Source organism: Bison bison, unplaced genomic scaffold (genome assembly GCF_000754665.1).
Source record: "Bison bison bison isolate TAMUID 2011002044 unplaced genomic scaffold, Bison_UMD1.0 scf7180017864452, whole genome shotgun sequence".
In the NCBI taxonomy this organism is placed as follows: Eukaryota; Metazoa; Chordata; class Mammalia; order Artiodactyla; family Bovidae; genus Bison; species Bison bison.
In genome coordinates, this window is record NW_011495014.1 from 3,950,177 (window position 1) to 3,971,547 (window position 21,371).

Genomic DNA, 21,371 nt, shown 5'->3' on the forward strand with positions numbered 1-21,371 from the left:
CTATCACCTCCACTAGCTTTGTTCATAGTGATGCTTTCTAAGGCCCACTTGACTTCACATTCCAGGATGTCTGGCTCTAGGTGAGTGATCACACCATCATGATTATCTGGGTCGTGAAGATCTTTTTTGTACAGTTCTTCTGTGTATTCTTGCAAATAGTTAAAGGATAAACTAAAGAGGCAAAATAAGGTTTAAAAACAATGGACACCTACCTTTTTTAGAGTAAAGTTACTATCATACTCTTTGAATAACAACTTCCTCATTCATGGTATAAAGAATTCCCCTTAATTTCTGAACTGCTAAAATTCTTTTAAGATAATTTCAAGACAAAAATTAAACACTGGACTAGAAGAAATTAAAGGATAAATCAATTGTTAGGATAAACTTACACAAAAGGAAATATAAAACTCATCTCTAGAAAATTCAACTGTTGGTATTAATATTACAATTAATAATATTAACAGTATAAATAAAAATGAGCTAAGAAAAATAAAATTAAGGCAAAGTTCCTCAGCTGGTGACATCTACCCTTTTTAGAGTAAAGTTTCTGTCATACTCTATGAATAACAACTTCCTCATTCATGGTATAAAGAATTTCCCTTAATTTCTGAACTGCTAAAATTCTTTTAAGATAATTTCAAAGGCAGGCTATCCATTTTGGGGGGATCTGTAGGTCCAATACTTATATTAAATAATCTGAAAGTATAGTTTCTAAATCATCTTATCTCATCACCATCTTAATGGAATTCACTGAGTTCAACTACTTTAACCATTAGTATAAGTCTTATTAGATTAAACCTTGTATGGGTCTTCTGTGAAATTAAATTTAAGATATCTGCTAAGCATGTTATGTAGTATCCCTTGATAGCAAAACTTCTTCCCTCAGTTTGGTTCTTGGAGAAAGATTGTCTTTTTATACACAGTGTTTAAGAATCTTTTTGTTTTGTTTTGTTTCCTAAAATAAAATCAGATACATATGATTCTGTGTACTTCCACTTTTCCTTACCTATTGGGAACATAAGCGCTAAATTCCAGCCTTGATTGTATAAAGTGACCATCTCATATTCATAGTAATCTCTACTCTTTCCTTTCAGAATAACCTTCTTAAACTGTACTCTATGTGCCATTTCCATCAAATTAATCTAAGGTACTGTTTTAAAATGCAGATCCCTGGGTCTTGCCCAAGACTAATTTTTTCAGAATCTCCATAGATTGAACCCAGAAGTCTACAGATTTAATAAGCAGTCCAAGTGATTCTTATGCTCACTGAAGTTCAGAACTGATTTAAAGAATCCTCATTCTCTTCTTAACTCAAGTAGTCCTATTTTATCTTACAATTAATCTATAAACCGTGGTCTTCTTCGAATGATGAGTGAGATAGAGATCTTATTAAGACATAATACAACTCAAAGTATTGGACCTAAATTGGAGTGTGAAACCATATGCAGAAATCACTATTTCCCATGTGTACTCGAGACTGAAAAAAATCTCTCCCATTTGGAGCCCAGGCCATGAGATATATTTTCTCTAATCCATGAATCAGTGATTTTCACAAGGGGAGGGTGAAGAATAAGAACTCAAGCGAATCAGAACTTTCTGGCATGCTTTTTCAAACTCCACTCTTCTGTTCATCCTGAAGTTCTTAGTTTCTCTTTGATATTTAGTCCTCCCAACTTCACTCCCGCACCAGAGAAAAGGCTGAAAATGTTTCCAGAGAAAAGACTGCACATAATTTAGAATATCTAAATTTGATATTTTAGTTGTTTAATACCATGCTCATTATAAGTCAGGATGAAGATCAAGGTATTGAAAACTCAGTTATTTACATGCTGTGAAGGAGAGAAGTAGTGTTTATTAGCCTGTGACTTAAAGTAGAAGCAACTAACATTTATTTAAGGACTATAAATTTAACAATGTAATACTTGAATGAAATTTAATGCTTCAAGATCTGATGATGGGTATTAGTAAAGTAATAATAACTATAATACTGTTATTCCTATTATTGCTACTTCTATTACTACTAAAACCTCCAGCTTTTATGGAAAACCTACTTTATACCAGCTATTGTACAAATGACTCTACATGCATGTGTGTATGTGTGAAGATCATTTAATTCTAACAACAACCCTCTTTCCATGGGTATTATAGTTTCCATGAACAGAGAGGAAACTAAAAATTGGACTGGTCAGGTAACATGTTCAATGTTAAACAGCTAGCAAATGGCAGAGCCAGGTCTGTGTTGCTACCAAGTGAAAGAGAGGAAAGACAAAGGCCAGATCACAAAGGCACCGGCACACTTTCCTAAGTATAACTCACTAAGAAGCACTTATAAAGTTTAATAAGGATAAGATACATATTTTTAAAAGATCACTCTGATGACAGATTAAAGAAGAGATTTGTTGTTTAGGAGTGAGTTCTCCTCTGGAGATGAAGATGAAAAAAAAAAAAAAAACTATGTATTAAATAAAAAGGTGACATTTAATGGGACTTTTTTTTTCACAGTAAATTGTAAAAAGAGATTCATTCATGAGGATCCAGACTGGTTTGCCATGTAAGATTTGTATACATGAAATGAAGTCTTTTAAAAAATACTAATTGCTGATTTAAATCAGGGATACTGATTGGGTATCCCTGGTGGCTCAGATGGTAAATAATCTGCCTGCAATGTGGGAGACCTGGGTTTGATCCCTGTGTTGGGAAGATCCCCTGGAGGAGGAAATGGCAACCCACTCCAGGATTCTTGCCTGGAAAATCCCATGGACAGAAGAGCCTGGTTGGCTACAGTCCATGGGGTCGCAAAGAGTCAGACACAACTGAGTGACTAACACTTTCACTTTCATATATCATCCTTCTAAATAATCATTGGTTTAACTAGGCTTAGCCATTGCTAATGGTTATAGCCGGAAGGACTATGACATCAGATTGATATATATTACGCCTTGGTTTAACATGCTGGTTTTTTTCACCTCTGCTTATCTAAAATTTATTCATAGAAGCCATTGAATAAAGTTTATTGGTCTTATCTTAGCAAATAAAATGGGATTTTAGGTGGAGAGGAAAAGGAATTAGGATAATAACCCATAACCTCCATGTGTACCGTACACTCCAAGGGTCTACCTCTTTGATCTTTCTGGTATTTGAAGAAAAGAAGCAAAGGGGCAGTAAAGAGAGGAGAGGAGGGAAGGAAGTAGGAGGTGAAGAACAGGCAGATGCCCTGGAGCTCCAGTCTGTCTTCAGAAGGACTGGAATCAAGGTTGCCACTGAAGGAGGTGAGTCCCATGCCCACTGCAGGATCCTGACAATGGTTCCCGGTCCCATCATCCCTTGAGCACACAAGGGTACGCTGCTCATAAGGCTCACACAACATGTTTTGTGTGAATCCTGATTTCTTGATCTAGGACTATAAGTAAACAAAGTGCATACAAAATCCAGATCCAGAAACAGAGTACCCATATCAATCCAAATGTCAAAGGTGCTGGATTCACCTCACCTGTGTTCTCTTTCTTCACAGGTCATGGAGCAAGGACGGTAATGTCAAGCCACATCAGAGTTCATCAGGGATGAGATACCTGTCAAGGATTTGTGGCAGAGTGGCACACTGGAATAAAAACACAGAATCTCTTATAAGGGTCGTATAAGAACAAATGAGATAATTCCCAGAATTGGCCTGGAGTTTTTTCCGGAAAAAGGTGCTGTGACTATCTAAGGTACCTAAACTTCTAGTGGGTCTAAATCGTGTTTGTGCAAAGTAAACTAAAATCTAGTAAACTAACAATGGCAACAGTTTCAGGACAAAAAGGAGGCAGAAAAGGGATTTCCTGCCTCCTTGCTAGTTTGTTCCTCCCAAAGAGAAAAACACTCAAGAGACATGGCAGAGATGACCTCAGGGAGTGGAGAGATGACAAAGGCTATTGATGTAAATAAAGAGAAACTAAACCAGCATTTTATTTCTTTTTCTCTCAAGAGACACATTCATCTTGTGTATTCAGCAAATTATCCAGGATTGTATTTAGTTGAACTTATTTATTTGGTAATTGCTTCTGTAGGTCATCTATGTGTATAGGATAAAGGACATCTAAATATGTAGTCAGAATTGGACTGTAAGCTGGCTCCTGGACTGGCCAAGTTTTTGAACCTACCGAGGAGTGTTTATCAGTCGCAACTAATGAAAAAAGCTGTCTAAAATTATGTAAGTCAAGAAGGATGTTTATTGAACTAACAAACAGTGCAGAGGCTGCTTGGGTCCAGGAGGTGAGTGATCCATCAAGAGCCCAAGGGCAGATCTGTCTCTGTGATCTGCCACCCTCAGCGTGTCAGCTTTGCCCTCACAATGGCACGCCTTCTGGTTTTAAGTGCCGGCAGTAGGACCATCATACCCTGATGCAACAATGTCCATAGGACAGAGAACTCTGTCTCCCCCTCAGTCTTTTTTGAGTGAAGAAAACTTTTACAGATGCCAAGTTGGCAGACTTGCCCTCATCTTGTATTGGCCAGAACTGGACCAAATGTCTAATCCTTAACTAATGATAGGCAAGGGGTTTGAAAGAGGTATTGAAGTGGAATGGCTGTTGGGAAGATGAACACAAAATTTACTTCAGTTTGAAAACACAGTAGACAAACTGAGGAGCTGATAAAACCAATGATGCTGATTTGTTTATTACAATATTGGCTTAATTGTCATTATTAGTTAGCAGTGGTCTCTCTGAGCGTATATCTATCTGATAATGATAAAGTCACAGGCAACATCATCTCCTAAAAAATAATAATTATTTCCAAGACAAAAACTGTTCTGAAGCCAGAGATGAACTTCTGCTTTCACATTCAGCTATTTTTTTCAGATGTCTGACATTAAGTCCAGGTAGAAAAAGACCAAAGTAGTTCTTTTATGGACAATCATGTGTTTATCTGACAGGAAGGGAACAATAGTAGAGAAAGTCGAGATTTAATTTGTATTTGGCCATAGTATGGTGATAGCCACACTACAGAGTTACTTTCTCAATAGGCTTGTCCAGACCGTTAGTTAATTTAATTTACCTTTAAATAGCTCCAAAATGTTTAACATACATGTGAACAGGTATCTATTAGATGTGCCTTTTATGTTTATTAATTCATTCCTGTTTGTTTTGTATTTTAAAGCAAAGGTGAGGACTCTATTGCTGTGCTTCTTAGATGGTACCACCCCATTCCTAACATCATACATACATAACAACCTCTGTACATAATAACCTCCTAATAAGGTAGCTGACTCATCGTAATTCCATTTCTGAAGACATGAACTAAAATTCTTCTCATTTTGCAGGCTTGGGACCCAGGCTTTATCCTAAACTATCTGTATTCAAATCCTGACTCCTTATTACTTTTGTAACTTGGACAAATTATCCAACCTACCTATACCTAGGTTTTCCTATCTGTAAAACGGGGAAAATAGTAATAGTAATACCCTCATAGGGTTAAAATGACAATTAAATAAGTTAGTGTACGTAAATTACATGACGTAAATTATCTAAGACATAGTGATCATTCAATTGAGTTTTATCTATTATTTTATTTAATCCTCAAAGTCACTTGGTTACGTAGGCACACCAACAAAGCAATAATTTCAAAACTTTTAAAACATAGACAATAATATTTTATTCAGCCTTGGTGAGTGCCCAGTGGTTATTATTATAATGTGTTGAATGCTATGTGTATGCCTTTGATAAAATATGCTTTTGGTCACACATGCCACTTATAAGCCCTAAACAAAAATTCCTTTGGAAAAAATAATAACTTTATTTAGTAGGAAAATAGTTAATTGGTCCATTCTATCTTTTAGATTATACCTTTCCTATTTCTTTTGTTGATACCAAGAAAACACAGACAGCATCCTGTTCTCACTAATGAAACCAGTCTTTCTCTGACAACTCTCTCTCTTGTCGTCAAGAACATGAAAATATATTTGGATGTTGTTTTTTCCTTCCCTGATCTCTCAAGTTGTATGACACAGAACAACTTTCCTTCCTTGAAGATGGCAAATTTATAGCCTCTGACATAATTCAGTTTCCATGGAAATAGACCAGAACTAATTGATTTTGTCTGTAACGTAATTATAAAAATCCCTACAGAGACGGAGAGAGACTATTGATACTAACAGGCTATAGACCAATACAATTCACCAAACTGTCTTCTGTTCTGGAAAATTAGGCAAGATGAGACTTCACGGGCTAAATGACTAATGGAAAAAATACTTTTGTTTCTGCTGCGGTAGTGCTACGGCATATCTCAAATATTTACTGTGCCATTTTTCTCAGATTCTGATTCACTAACAGTTATTAATTTTGTACTCATTGTATTCGTTGGTTTTACATGTTTTCAGCAGCTTATGTTAGTATCACAGCACACAGATACGTGAGCCTGGAAAACTGATCTGGGTTACACAAATCTATCTTTCTGTACTTATACACAGCTTAGATCTTTAATATCAAATCACACAATAGTAAGATTCAAGATAAAAAATGTCAACAATAATAGGAAAAATCAGTCAAGAACAGAATGTACGGAAAATGTGTCGCTTTAGGGCAACAATCTGTGTTTGTCAATAGACAGATACTTCAATGAAGATTACTTCTCTGTGCCTGTTCCTCATTTATTTTAAAGGCAGGTAGCTGGACTTTTTGTCAAATCCAATGCATGCCTTTTAATTAACTTCTTAGAAATTCCTCTTTTGGCATCTATATAACTGTTCTAATTTCACTGTTTAATATCCTCTGTGTTCCCTCTCTTTAAAAAATGGTAATCACAAGAGTCCTGCTTCTTCATATTTCCAATTTTTTCCTAAATAATGTACTGTGTATTCTTCAGCTTTAATGCTGCTGCTGCTAAGTCACTTCAGTTGTGTCCAACTCTGTGGAATCCCATAGACGGCAGCCCACCAGGCTCCCCCGTCCCTGGGGTTCTCCAGGCAAGAACACTGGAGTGGGTTGCCATTTTCTTCTCCAATGCATGAAAGTGAAAAGTGAAAGTGAAGTCACTCAGTCTCTGACTCTTAGCGACCCCGTGGACTGCAGCCCACCAGGCTCCTCCGTCCATGGGATTTTCCAGGCAAGAGTACTGGAGTGGGGTGCCATTGCCTTCTCCGTCAGCTTTAACTGGTGACTCCTTAATCAACATTTACCCAGCCCAGACAGCTTTCTTGAGTCTCAGATAAATATATATCCAGTTGTCTCACAGGCATCTCAAACTAAATAAAACTCAAGCAGAATTTATTCCTACAAACCTCTACTTCTTGGTTGGGTTAAACTTGAGGCTTAAACCAGAAATCTGGAGATAAACTTGACCCCATAACTCTTCTTCACCCTTCATATCAAATCATCACAAAATCTCATTGGTTTTCTCTTCCTAATTGTGCCTTCAGTACAAACCTCCAGCCATGGTTTGTTTTCTTTCTAACTTATTGAAGACCTTCTATCCTCCAGGCACCTGCTCAGCTTTCAGTGCATTTTCTCATTTAAAGGTTAACATTAACTCTATGAAATATGTGCTGTCATTGCTATCATTACCTTCATAGGGAACCTGGCAAGTATGAAGAATTAAAAAAAAAAAAAATTATCACATTGCTAGAACATAGTGGAGCCAGGGCTTGAATGCAGTCCTGACCACCAAGTCCACACCCTTAAGTAGTAAAGCTACAATAAAATTCTCTTGCCCTTTGCTTTAAACCACTGGTGTCCATCTGCTTCCTTTTAGGGAGGCTGTTCTCAAAGGGTGGTTTCAGACACCGGGGTGTTCCTGAGTTTGCTTCAGAGTGTCTGTGAGGTCTAAACTATTTTCTTAAAAAATACCAAATTGTCATTTGCCTTTTTTCACTGCTCTGACATTTGCACCGATAGTGCTAAAGTCATGGAAGTAGAACTGCTAACGCCTGAGCAGGAATCAAGGCAGTGGCACCAAACTGTAGGAGGAGTCCTTGTTTTCTTCACCACAATTTTTGGTAAGGAAAAAAATGCCAGTTCGCATAAGAACATCTTTGATGAGGCAGTAAAAATTATTAGTTTTATTAAATCTTGACCCTACAGAACACTTATTTTTAATATTCTGTATGATGATAGGGAAAGAATACAGAAAGCATTTCCTCTTGGACTGAGCACTAAAGCTGTCTCAAGGAAAAGAGTTGTGTGACTGTGTCAGTCAAGAACTGAATGCGCATTACTTTTTCGCGGAACACCATTTCCACTTGACAGAAAGAACTGACAAACTCTGGTTATTCAGACTCGGATATTTGGCAGATATTTTCTCAAAAGTGAATAAAGGAAAAACCTGTCACTTCAGGGAAAGCAAATGATAGCAGTTGTTGTCGATGTTAAAATTGGAGCTTTCAAGGGGAAATTGGAATTCTGGAAAACCTGAAGCTGGGAGAACTGACTTATTTGAAAAGACCCTGATGCTGGGAAAGAGAAGGGGACGACAGAGGATGAGATGGTTGGATGGCATCACCAACTCAATGGACATGAGTTTGAGTATACTCTGGGAGTTGGTGATGGACAGGGAGGCCTAGCGTGCTGCAGTTCAAGGGGTTGCAAAGAGTCAGACACGACTGAGTGACTGAACTGAACTGAACTGGGAGCTTGACAGTCTCCCAATACATTATGATCTTCTCTAGAGATCAATGGTGATATTAACAAATGCTATTTTTGAATGTTACATGATAAAGTTGGTCAAAATTTGGAAAATCTGCATAGCAATGTGCTGATATTTTCCAAATGATCTATGCATGATGGTACAAAATCCATCCAAAGGGCAAGATCAATCAGAAGTTCACTGATAGTTTTAGATTCCACATAGAAACTAATTTAAGAAACTACCATTTGTAGAGTTTTAATGTTTATCAAAGAAAAATATTCACAACTGCTTCATAAAGAAATTGAAATGCTCCCTATTTTCCAACTACATATTTGTGAGGGGATTTTCTTCTTGTACTTTAATCAAAACAACATATCTCAACAGACTGAATTCTTAAGTAGATATGAGTATCTAGCTATATTCCATTAAGTCAGACAGTAAAGAGATTTGCCCAAATGTAAAACAAGTTCATTCTTCTCACTCAATTCTTTTCATTTTGAAACATGATTGGTATATTAAGGTGTTTTCATTAAAAATCTGTTTTATATGTAAACATATTATGTTAATCAAGACATGTTTTTAAATTTTCTATTCTAATTTTTAGTACAGTAAATATGGATAGATAAGTCTCTTAAACAAAAGCTCTTTGAAGTCACCTATAATTAAGAGCATTAAGGGATCCTGAAACCAAAATGTTTAAAAACCATGGCTCTAGGATCACTCCCTATCTGTCCATCCTTCATACTGCCACCATCTTTCCAATCTTAAAGTGATCATGCGTGTGCCACCTACAGCTTTCCTTAGTGTGCTGAATGAGGCCTTTGGTGATCTATATCCTGCATAAATTCCATTCCTTTATTTTTCCCCTCCCTTTTAGGCAGGTTGACTTCCACCCATAATGAACTTCTTATAGTTAGTTCTTCCCAAACAATCCATGCTCTGTTATTTCTGGGTCCATATATATGCTTCCCCCCTGCCTACCTAATAGGTCTCTACTAATATGGCTTCTTCCCAACCTTCCCCCATCTACCACCACCACTACAACTAGCTGGTCAAATTCCAACCAGTCTACAAAACTTACCCTAATATTACTTCCTTAGGAAAACTTGTCTTAACCATGCCCTTCCCTGGGTAGAATAAACTCCTCCCTTTAATGCACCTCAGACAATAACCAGTTATATAAGATTATATTATAATTATTAGTATAAAAATCTGTCTTTCCCAATGGACAGTCAATTCCTTGAGGGCAGAGACTATGGGTACCTAGTTCAAGCACAGTGTTGATACAGAGTGGTCCCTCAATAAATATTTCCTAAATAAATGACCCTAAGTTTCCTTCCAGGTTTGAAATTCTGTCATCCATCCCTGTAATAAGATATTCTGAACCACAGTCTTTCTTGATTAACAGAAGGATGCATTTGTTTTATTGATACACATTAACAAACTTAGAGTTTTTAATCAAAGAGATCATCTCCTCAGATCTTTTCTCCTTTTTTGTCCTTGCAAGGACAGTTCTAGAGAAAATTTGATGTGTTTTAATAAATTATAATGCATATATATTCATTAATAATAGATATTCCACACCAAGGCATCAGCAGGAATTAATTTTTTAAAGTCTGTCCTAATAGGAATATAAAATTATGTAAGAGCTCAGTATAATAAGCTCACAAAGAACAAGAAAGAATAGAAAAAAATTAAAATAGAACTACTGAAGAACTACGAGAGGTTTCTAAACAGCAACACTATAGGTGAAGCCCCAAGAAACTCTGTTCACTATAATCTTTAATGTCTCAGCCTACCCAAATACTGAGCAAACCCTAGGTCTCCTTGCAGACAAAAAGCTGAGAGTCTAGACCTGGACTGTCTTCTCAGGATTTAGAGACACCAGCATGGTAATTTCAAAGAGACGTCTTTACTTCCTTTTGATCAAGACTTGAGATCTTTATTCTGTCCCCTGATAAGTGAATGAAGGTAAATTATTTATTTTAAAATAAATTGTCATGATTTTGTGATGGTACCTTTTTGTGTGTCATCTCAGAGAAATCAAAGTCATTTATAAAGATTACTGGAAGATTTTCTACATTAGATATGTTTAAAATAATTTCATTTTAGAACTCAGGAGCCAGGAGACTCTAATTAAATGAGTAAAAGTAGTTATTTCTTTATGGAAAAGTGTTGTCACATATATGATAAGGTGTTTCAATGTCAATGAGGTTGCTTGCTTGTGTGTGCTCAGTTGTGTCCAGCTCTTTGCAACCCCATGGACCGGGGGCCCCACCAGGCTCCTCTGTCCATGAAATTCTCCAGGCAAGAACACTGGAGTGGGTTACCATTTTCCTACTCCAGGGGATCTTCCTGACACAGGGATCAAACCCACATCCCTTTTGTCTCCTGCATTGGCAAGCAGGTGCTTTAAAGAGGCTGAGGAAGATTAAGTGACAAACTCAATACCACAAACTCAGTAGTCACAGACTCTGAAACCAACTGCGGCAAGGTTCCCACTGTCAATAAAGAAACCAAAATCACTTCAAGTGAATGCTTAACTACAAAAGCAACCCTTCTTGTCCCTTAAGAGAGCAGCCAAGTTCCACAGAAATTTTTAAAGATATTTTTCTCATGCTTTGTCATTTTCATTTAGCACTTGGGAAGAACCCTTATCCATTCAATTCAAGACAGGTGATAAGAGACAGGTGGATTACACATACCTGGTTATTTAAGGCTTTGAGTTAAAGGCAAACTCCTTCCCCACTGAAAAGTCCAAAAGCTGTGATTATTCCACAGCTGCCTAGAGTTGAGATGACTATGTCGCCATTGGATTTAACATAAAATGGCTGAAACCATTAATTATACTTTGTGCATCTACCATGAATTTAGAAGGCACAAAATAGAGAGCTGATTGATTTTCAAGTAAAACAGAATACCTGTTCCCAAACCTTCTGATCCATATACCACTTGATGTCCCATCACAAATCAGAAGTTCTTTTTTCAGAACTAGTAGGGGATATGGCACAATTTTTTGACAAGTCTGACAATTTATAACTTATCTGGAATATACCTTCATAATAGCAGGAAATATAATGATGGTATCATACTGTGAATATGAATTCAATGGAAAGACATAGGTATTAAAATAGTTTTTTGTCATTGGGACAGACCTGGGAGCCAGTAATTCAGATATACACTCCAAAAACACATTTTTTTTTGAGTCACTATTTTTCTTATGTCACTATAAGATCTAGAATTTCTCCTTGTCTGGAAACTCACTATCTCCATGCAACGAACTGCCAAGAATTAGAATGCCATTTAGGGATAAACTACTATGGTGACTAGAGTAAGTGTCGGGGCAGAGGAAGGTAGGTGTCTGGGGATAGGGAAATATCACAGATGACTTCCATGATTATTCTGATGCCATGGTTGTAGATCATTCTACAAGATGGCTGATGTACTCATTGCATTTCATTGTTATTGTTTCTATTTTCTATATGGATTTTTAAAATGAGATTCTTGGCACAATGCAAAATAAAATAACTGCTAACTCATGTTTCAAAATTTAGCTGATTTCCTGTATTTCTGACAGTTCTGTCACATTTCCAGCAGACAGAATTTCTTCCCTCCCCTGGGAAATTGAGCAAGTCCACTCCGCATGTCTGCCTTGTCTCCTCCATTCCTCTTCCAGCCATGGGGTAGGCGTGTGTGAATGTGCCCCTGTACTCTGCACTCCCCAGTCCATTCCTGAAGCTCCACAGTTAGCTGTAGTTCCAGCAAGTTAGGACCTTATTTAAAGAACAGTGGCTTGAATTGCAAAGATGCTTGAAACCGCAACAGAGAAAAAGGTTGAAGGAAGGAACTAAAGATAATTAGATTACGATCACTGACACTAACACAACGCTTGCTAATTCTGGAAACTAGTCTAAATATTTAATGCAAATTAATTTTTTAATTCCTTACTAACCTGGGGGGTTCAGTACTCATATTATCCCCATTTTATAGATGAAGACTGAAGCACTGAGGGGTTACATTTTTAAAGTCATGCCGCTCAACAGTGACAGCCAGGGTTTAGAAAAGAAGGAATCTGGCTCCGTAGTCCATCCCTTTACAACCCTACACCAAATGAAAGATTCAGGAAGATGAAAACTGTCCTGGAATACTTAAAGAGGAGCAGACAGGAAAAGTAAATACATTCTGCATTGCTTCAGAAGATACCTCAGGAGGAACCTAAGTGAAAAGCTAAAAGGAAACAGCTTTGACTTCTCTGTCGATGCTGACAGTCAGACCTTGCCTTAGAACCAGTGTTCAATGATGCTGGTAATTAGAACAGTGGTTGGATTACACAAAATTCTTTTCCTACCCTGAGATTTTATGAGTCTGCAGTATATCACTATATTGTCACCAGGATATTTTTCTTTGGAGTGTTAGTAAGATATGATAAAAAGAGGAGGGAGAGAAATAATGGGTCCCTAAGTAATCTTATCGACAAGCATTCTTGGCACTAATCTTTACCAAATGTTTACTATGCTTTGGTGTAAAGGTATCAGAACAGACATATAAAGTCTTATTGAAAATTAGACTGAATGATATTTCTAAGTTAAAATTTGTAGTGCAGCATGAAAAGCATTACTTAATGTTTACATTAAAATAATTAATACAAGAAATATTAAATAACATTTTGGTTGATTTTCTTAATCTCTCTCATTCTCCTGCTTTCCTAACCCTCATGCATTTTTTTTAATTGCAGGCTATTCTTATGCAAGAAGCTAAACGTAATTAAATGTGCAGGATGAAAAGATGGCACAGGCACTGTTGGTACCCCCAGGACCTGAAAGCTTCCGCCTTTTTACTAGAGAATCTCTTGCTGCTATCGAAAAACGTGCTGCAGAAGAGAAAGCCAAGAAACCCAAGAGAGAACAAGACAATGATGAAGAGAACGAACCAAAGCCAAACAGTGACTTGGAGGCTGGAAAGAATCTTCCATTCATTTACGGAGACATCCCTCCAGGGATGGTGTCAGAGCCGCTGGAGGACTTGGACCCCTACTATATCAATAAGAAAGTGAGTGTTGATTTTATCCTTCCCATAAGTCTTTAACTTGGAACTTTAATATACTTTTCTGGGGCTCATGGATACCCTGCACCATAAGTTTTCTATTGTTTAAGATTTTATAACACTTATTTCCACTTATTTTTAAGTACAATATAATGAGCAGAAACGTAAGAAAGGAAGTCAAGATCTGGCCAAAGTGAAGTGATATAGAGATGAACCATTTCTACAATTTCACAGTCACTGATATTGACAAAATTAAAATTGACACCAACAAAGCAAAACATCTGTTATTGGTGACATGTTTAAACACACAGTAGACAACAGAATAATAGCTGTGTGAAAGAAGAGTTACAGGGCACATGTCCTTAGTTTTCAGTTCTTTGACTTGAGGTTTCTTCACGATACATTTATAGTCTAAAGGGTAATAAATAATCTTTTATTTAGCATCCTCCTATAGGAAGATAGAAAAAAATGTTCACCCAAAGATACATTTTTTGGGGGTCCAGTAACCTGATTGGGAGTTTCTCTTAAACTTAATCTGTGACAGGCTAGATTCCAGAACACTTATATGTTGTTAAAACATCACTCAGAAAAAAAAAATGTCAAGAACAGAAGACAAAAAAACAGAAACAGAAACTCAAGTTTTTCCAACTATATATGATTTAAATCAACAATTATGACTGTGTCTTTCTAATACTATAATAACCATATAATTCTGTCAGAATTAGATAGTTTTTTTATGTTAAACCAACTGTGCAGTATTTTGTAGGAAGTATAAAGAATTCATGATAGATTGTGTGCTCTCTAATTAGGTATTTTGGCAGCTTACAACCATGATTTATATTTCACATTCACAGACATAAAAACTGGCCCATGTAGAAACTAAAGGAACATTAATATCGCCAAGAGTTATTGGCTTACAGATTAAAGGAAAAAATGAGCACTTTTATTAGTCAAAGCCAGCCCTTTTAAAAGGAATGGCTAAAGAAACTGTATTCTTTAAGCAGCATACAGCTTATAAGATCAACGATGGCTAAAGGAACTGACAACCATTCAGACCTGGAACTAGCCCTATTGCTTTGAAACTATGTACATATTGTATGAAACTATGTACATACAGAGGATAATGTTAAAGTACAGATTCTTTCTGCTTCCTTTTAAACTAGCTGCATGAAAGGTGGCATATAATATATATTCATATAGTTCTAAAAATAATTTATTCCAGTACTTTACTATAGAATTGGTAAAGAAAATTTTGAAATTTAGTTACTGTATTATTACATATGATGATGCAAGTGAGATATTCCCCAAGAAACTAGAAGAAAATTCTCCTCTGGAAATTATTGATTCAAGCTATATATTTGCAAAGATGCCTTCAAGAGATGACAGTATGACTTATACTTTGACATGATTAAAAGTATTTGCTACTTAAAGAAAGGAATTTTACCTATCCTTAAGATAGGGAATTGGTAAAATTAAGGAGGGGCAAAAGAGAATAATGAAGAAAAATATTAACATTTTTTCAGGGAGACAGATTTTCAGTTAGTAGTAGTCCTGAAAGTACTTTCCTCTCAGAAAGTCACTACACTGGGGAGGGCCTACACTGTGCCACCTAATTGAGATGTCATCAAACATCCATATTAATTAATTAAGTCAGCTTATTTGGACTCCACACTCAACAAAGAGTATCTTATTATAATTCGTCTTCCCATACATCTGCTTAAAGGAAAGAATGTGCTGGCTCTGCTACAGCAATTATTCCAACCCATGTGACAGTGATCTATCTGGTTGTATATAAATAGATTGGCATTTTAACTTTATATCAGGCTTTCAAGCTTGGTTAACGTGAGTCTGCCGCTAGGAAACAGAATTGCTCTCTATGTGCTAACAAAGTCAGTTTTTATTGCCTCCCTGTCTGACAACAAGAGTGGAACCCATATTTATTCATAATGGCCATGACTCATTTTAAGAGACATCCAGAGTGTATACTGTTGTTTGCCCTGCTTTCCTTTATGATGAGTCTATAAGGATGAAGGATGAAGGGCTATTGAAGAAAATAGCTCTTGGGACAGAAGGAGCTAATGTAAGAAGCTAATGGAGAAGTTCTGGAATTTAAAATATGGTATAAAGCTTGTTAATTATATGGAATAATTGCAGGTGAAAGGTGTCTTAAAATTATAAAGCATTATGAAACTTTGATTCCATCAATTAATGTTATAATTTTGCATACCTAATTGAATCATATAAGCAAAATCACAATGCATTTTAATGGCATTCAAATTGATCAAATGAAACTTGAGACTAGTGACAGTGATTATGGTAATAGCTAAAATTTGCTATGCTCATACTTTGTCAGGTATTGTTTGAGTGCTTTAACTCGTATAACTTATGTAACATTCAACAAAAAACAAGGTATGTACTACATTTATCTCATTGTATAGATGGGGAAGTGAAGCACAGAGAGGTTACGTAACTTGCCCAAAGTTAACACTCCGTAAGTGATGAATCAGGATGTGAGCCTAGGCAGTCAGGCTCCAGAGCTCTTAATCACTAAGCAAAGCTATATACTGTGTTTATCATATAATGAAAGAAAATGTTTTTAAAAATTAGTTATATAATTTTCAATTCTCTGATGGATATGGTTCTACTCAGAGAACTTACTCTTGCCTTAAGTAGTAAAACCTTTAGTGAACCTGTAAAATGTACATTTACCTGGAAAAAAGAAGCAAGCACCATTCCAAAGTAGATAATAACCAGTTTAACATACTTTCAGATATAACATTCATCACCTTAGTTGCAATATATAGTACTATTTTCTTAAGTCACATCATTACTTACTATTTATTGGAGAACAGATTTTGGAATTGACACTATTGATCTCTCCTCTATTTATCAGTCATTCTCTCCAATAATTTTCAGTTTCAATATATCTCTCAACAAAAGAGCCCCAAATTTCAAATGCCTTTCTTGTCATTTGTTTACCATACAGGACAACAACCTTTTATTCTTCACTTCTCAGAACTCAAGGTTTTCTTTCTGTGAGGGGTTGTTCTCCAGAAATAAACTGGGATTGTGTTCTTAAGGTCTCCTTTATTCCAGAATCAGTAAATTCACTGAAGATGCCCTTGCTATGTCATTTTTAATCCCATTAGTACTGCAAAGGCTAATCTTATGGGAAGAGGAGAGGCTTCCATGTTTAAAGAAACAGTTCATTTCTGTTCACTTTGACCTTGGAAATTTTTCAAAATAAAATCCTCTCAATGTTACAGTTGGCTTTTTCAGGGATATTGTTTTAAAAAAAAAAATGAGTAAATGCACCTTAAATTGTGGTAAACTTTACATGTTACTGCTATCATTGAATATCTAAACAGACCCAGATTGCTTGACTATAATATTAAATGATTTAATCCTATGAATTCAAAAATCCTTTAATGCATTGTGTTTCAAGAGCAGGCATCCCAGTGCCCACTCTCCCTTGTGAATAATCTCAGTGCTAGTAAAGAACAGCTTATTTTCCCTTATCAGAGCACTTTTCAAATCTACAGACAGTTCATAGAAAATAGTTGGTTAGGTCTATGGTCTTGAATACAAAAAGGCAACGTGCAGGGAGGTCGCTTTCTCTATGCTTTACACTTATATATAAATATTTTCTATTCATTAAATGTAAATATCATACTCACAATATTCTACTCAAACAGAGCATGTTGTCAGTGAACATGAATGTCTAGGATACAGCCCTTAGTTACTTTAATCATATAAGCAACATCACAATGCATTTTAATGGCATTCAAATTGATCGTGTAAAACTTGAGAATAGTGAAAACATATTCATAACTAAACGGTTATATAGAATAGATATCTTAAAAGTAAATAGCAACTTAAAGGTAAACTCACATTTAATTGAAAAGAGTTTATTTGCAAACCAGGCTATTAAATGCTGTGTAAAATGAAAAAAAAAAAAAGTAGCTAACTGGTTCTTTATGCTCAATGATTTATAACAACTTCTAAGCTAGTCCTCAGTGGAATGAACTCTACAAATAATTGCTGCTATAATTACAAGCAGCATGCCAATGTGTGTATATTAATATACTAAGACTTACTGGAAAAGGGAAACAATTGGGGAGTGATCAAAAGGCAGTGTGATTTATCTGGAAAGACATAATGGTGGAGATGATTTTGACAGCTGATGACATTCCTGGAGAGTAGGGATTTTCAACCCGTGGCTGCATATAGAATCACTAGGGGAAAATGTTTAACATACCATTGTCTATGCCCATCCTCCAGAAATTAATTCTGTTGTTCTTGGGTGGATCCCATATAACAGCAATTTTAAGATCACCCCAGGAGATTCTAACATGTGGACAGAACTAAGAACATCTGATATAAGAGTGGGTCATTGTAGATGGCACCTTATCGTCAGATCTGTTATGGATCTGGACAAAAGTAAGTTTGCATTACACGACCTCTCAGGTGCCTCCTTCCTCTAGGATTCTATGACACTCATCTTGAGAATGAGAGTGAGAAGTTGATAGTAAGTGGGATTGACAAGTGAATTGAATTGGCTGGAACAAAGGTGCTTTGGTGCGAAGCAAACCAAAAAGATGATTCCAGAGAGACCTAGTAGGTAATCACCATCTGAGCCACCAGGGAAGTCCCAGGAATACTGAAGTGGGTAGCCATTCCCTTCTCCAGGGGATCCTCCCAACCCAGGGATTGGACCTGCATTACAAGCAGATTCTTTACCATCTGAGCCACCAGGAAAGCCCAGCCTAAATGCTAAATTGATGATTATAGGGTTCAGGTCATAGGAATTTAGAGACAGAATGCCCTTTGAAATGATGCATTTCAGACTAATTCTTAATGCGGCTGGTCCTTCTCATATTACAGCAGATCTATACAACCAGCAAAACCAGTTTATTCAGCCTGTTTGAACATTTTAAAGTAGGACAACTACCACAGGGAAAATAGCTTCATAAACTTTGGAGTTAAAAGATTTGATATAATTAAAATATTTATAAAAGATTATTTTAATACCAGTATGTACAGAATAATCTGAAAAGTTACCAAAACTGGGGACAGATGGTAAGCCTTAAATAGAATTAGAGTCCACAAAGTTAATTTACAACTTGATACAAATTTTGTGTAGGATCATCAGTTTGTATTGGGAAATTGATACCTGAGAGACAGATTAGATAATAGTATGTTGTATCTTTATTTGTAGTTATATGTTAATTTAGGGGAGAAAAAATGATATCTAATATGTTTATACTTATACAAACTGGCTTAAACAAGTTCAAATAAATCAGGTAAAAAGTTTTTATGTGTGTAAGCTCTTCATATAAGCCACATGTCTAATCTAGTAATTTTTTCTCATGTGTTCTTTTTCAGACTTTTATAGTATTGAATAAAGGGAAGGCAATTTTCCGATTCAGTGCCACCTCTGCCTTGTATATTTTAACTCCACTAAACCCTATTAGGAAAATTGCTATTAAGATTTTGGTACATTCATATCCTTTTTATGTGAATTGTCTAAATGTTGTTTCTAGTAGCTGATTTTATAAAGAATGTCATTCTTCTTATTTTATATATATATATATATATATAATTCTTTCAGATTAATTGATAACCTTGTTATTTAATCTATTGTACTCACTGATTTTCTGCTCTTTATAACAAGATTATTGTAGAATGACAATTATGATTCTAGTAGTAAAAAGAAAACTATGATAGTAAATGAAACACACTGTGTAGCAGGAACAACAGCAAATCTCCTTCAAACTGTTATTAACCTCAATTAGACCATATATAGCCATCATTAAAGAAGCATAGCCTCCTCTGCTTAGTATTATTATCTATATTCCAAACGTTCAAATTTTTTTGCCTTAATTGGTTCTGTATCTTCATCACCTGGACTTTCCTTCCTTCCTTCCTTCCTTCCTCCTTTTCTTCCTTCAGTAAATATTTATTAAACTACTATGCATCTGATTGATAGCATCTATTTAAAAATCATTGAACTTAAAACTACCTACAATGATAGTCAAAAACTTTATGTAAAATGACATAATAGGTGTGGATTTCAAGAAAACTCTCAAGAAGTGATAATAAACTAGATGATCTTCAGAGGCAGTGATCCAAAATAGGCATCTTATACAAACATTCAAAACAGGTCAACATAAAAACTAAAAGAGAGACAAAAGACACAGGGTTGACCTAGAGACAGGGAAAAGAGGACGGATAGCCTTTGAAGTGCTTTTGAATTCTCCCAGTCCATGGTTTGCTATTGGAAAGTATTTACATTTTAAAACAGAAAGATTTACTTCAAAAAATGTAATCCTAAGTTTTCTTAGAGTGAAGTCTGGGTTGAAATTCTAAGAGAAATCATTACAGCTAATTCTTAGAAAGGTTTAAAAACAGTGTGTGTTTAGGTACGGTAAGGACAAGATACAGAAAGATAATTAAATGTCCTGATAAGTTCCTATACTCGCAAGTGAAAATAAAAAGCTAGAAAATAAAACTAGCTCATTAGCAAAATTTGTCTCTCCCTTTATTCTTATGTGGTAAATGCTAAAGGGACAAGTTCCATCACTGTACGGCTACTAGAGTTCCTAATTACAGTAGAATCAATCAATGTAATCCTTGAATACACAGGGATATACATTCTCAGGTTTATTATATTCCATTCATTAACCTTTTGTCCATCAGTGGAAATTTTAAAGGGTAGCTGAAGTATAACTTTTAGACTTACACTAGAAAATTCCCATTTGCTTCAAACAGAGATCTCTTTCTATTGAATTCAGTTTTGTGAGGGAATGATGCAAAATAAAAAAACAACGAACCAAGAATACAAAGAATATATGATAGACTTCGGAGTTTCGTTTTTTTCTTTGTCATTGTTTTAAAACAAATAAGTAAAATTAATTTTACAGGTAACTTGGTTTCTTTGCATTGGATTATTTGTAAATGGCCACAAAATTGTACTAGCATTTGTTCCTTAACTATAATCTACTTTATTCAGCATGCTTATCATGTGCACTATCTTGACCAACTGTGTATTTATGACCTTGAGTAATCCTCCAGACTGGACAAAGAATGTAGAGTAAGTAAAAATGATTTCTTGGAATGAGAAATGCACACTCAAATTCTCTAGCAATCTCCTTTTAATTATGGTCTGACTTATGGTTTCCACTTTTTGAAGTCAAACTAAACACTTCTAAGAAACTATTATTTGCATAATATGGAAAAACAAGGGAATTTTTTTGGGGGGGGCGTATTTCTCCTATGAGATAGATATTTCTTTCAACAAATGATAGCATTTGATTAAGAAAGGTTATTAAATGAAACCTATATGCAGGTCAGGAAGCAACAGTTAGAACTGGACATGGAACAACAGACTGGTTCCAAATAGGAAAAGGAGTACGTCAAGGCTGTATATTGTCACCCTGCTTATTTAACTTCTATGCAGAGTACATCATGAGAAATGCTGGCCTGGAAGAAACACAAGCTGGAATCAAGATTGTGGGGAGAAATATCAGTAATCTCAGATATGCAGATGACACCACCCTTATGGCAGAAAGTGAAGAGGAACTCAAAAGCCTCTTGATGAAAGTGAAAGTGGAGAGTGAAAAAGTTGGCTTAAAGCTCAACATTCAGAAAACGAACATCATGGCATCTGGTCCCATCACTTCATGGCAAATAGATGGGGAAACAGTGGAAACAGTGTCAGACTTTATTTT

General features: G+C 35.8%; 1 protein-coding gene across 1 annotated transcript in view; it reads left to right on the forward strand.

Annotated features, from left to right (window-relative positions):
* The window catches only part of SCN3A (sodium channel, voltage-gated, type III, alpha subunit), a 121,211-nt gene that overhangs the window by 18,494 nt on the left and 81,346 nt on the right, over nt 1-21,371 (forward strand). Inside the window, exons 2-5 of the mRNA XM_010859020.1 lie at nt 3,512-3,707; nt 13,334-13,647; nt 19,027-19,145; nt 20,645-20,734. Coding sequence (XP_010857322.1) covers nt 13,384-13,647; nt 19,027-19,145; nt 20,645-20,734 — 473 coding nt within the window. The 5' untranslated portion in view covers nt 3,512-3,707; nt 13,334-13,383. The remainder of the gene's footprint in view (nt 1-3,511; nt 3,708-13,333; nt 13,648-19,026; nt 19,146-20,644; nt 20,735-21,371) is intronic.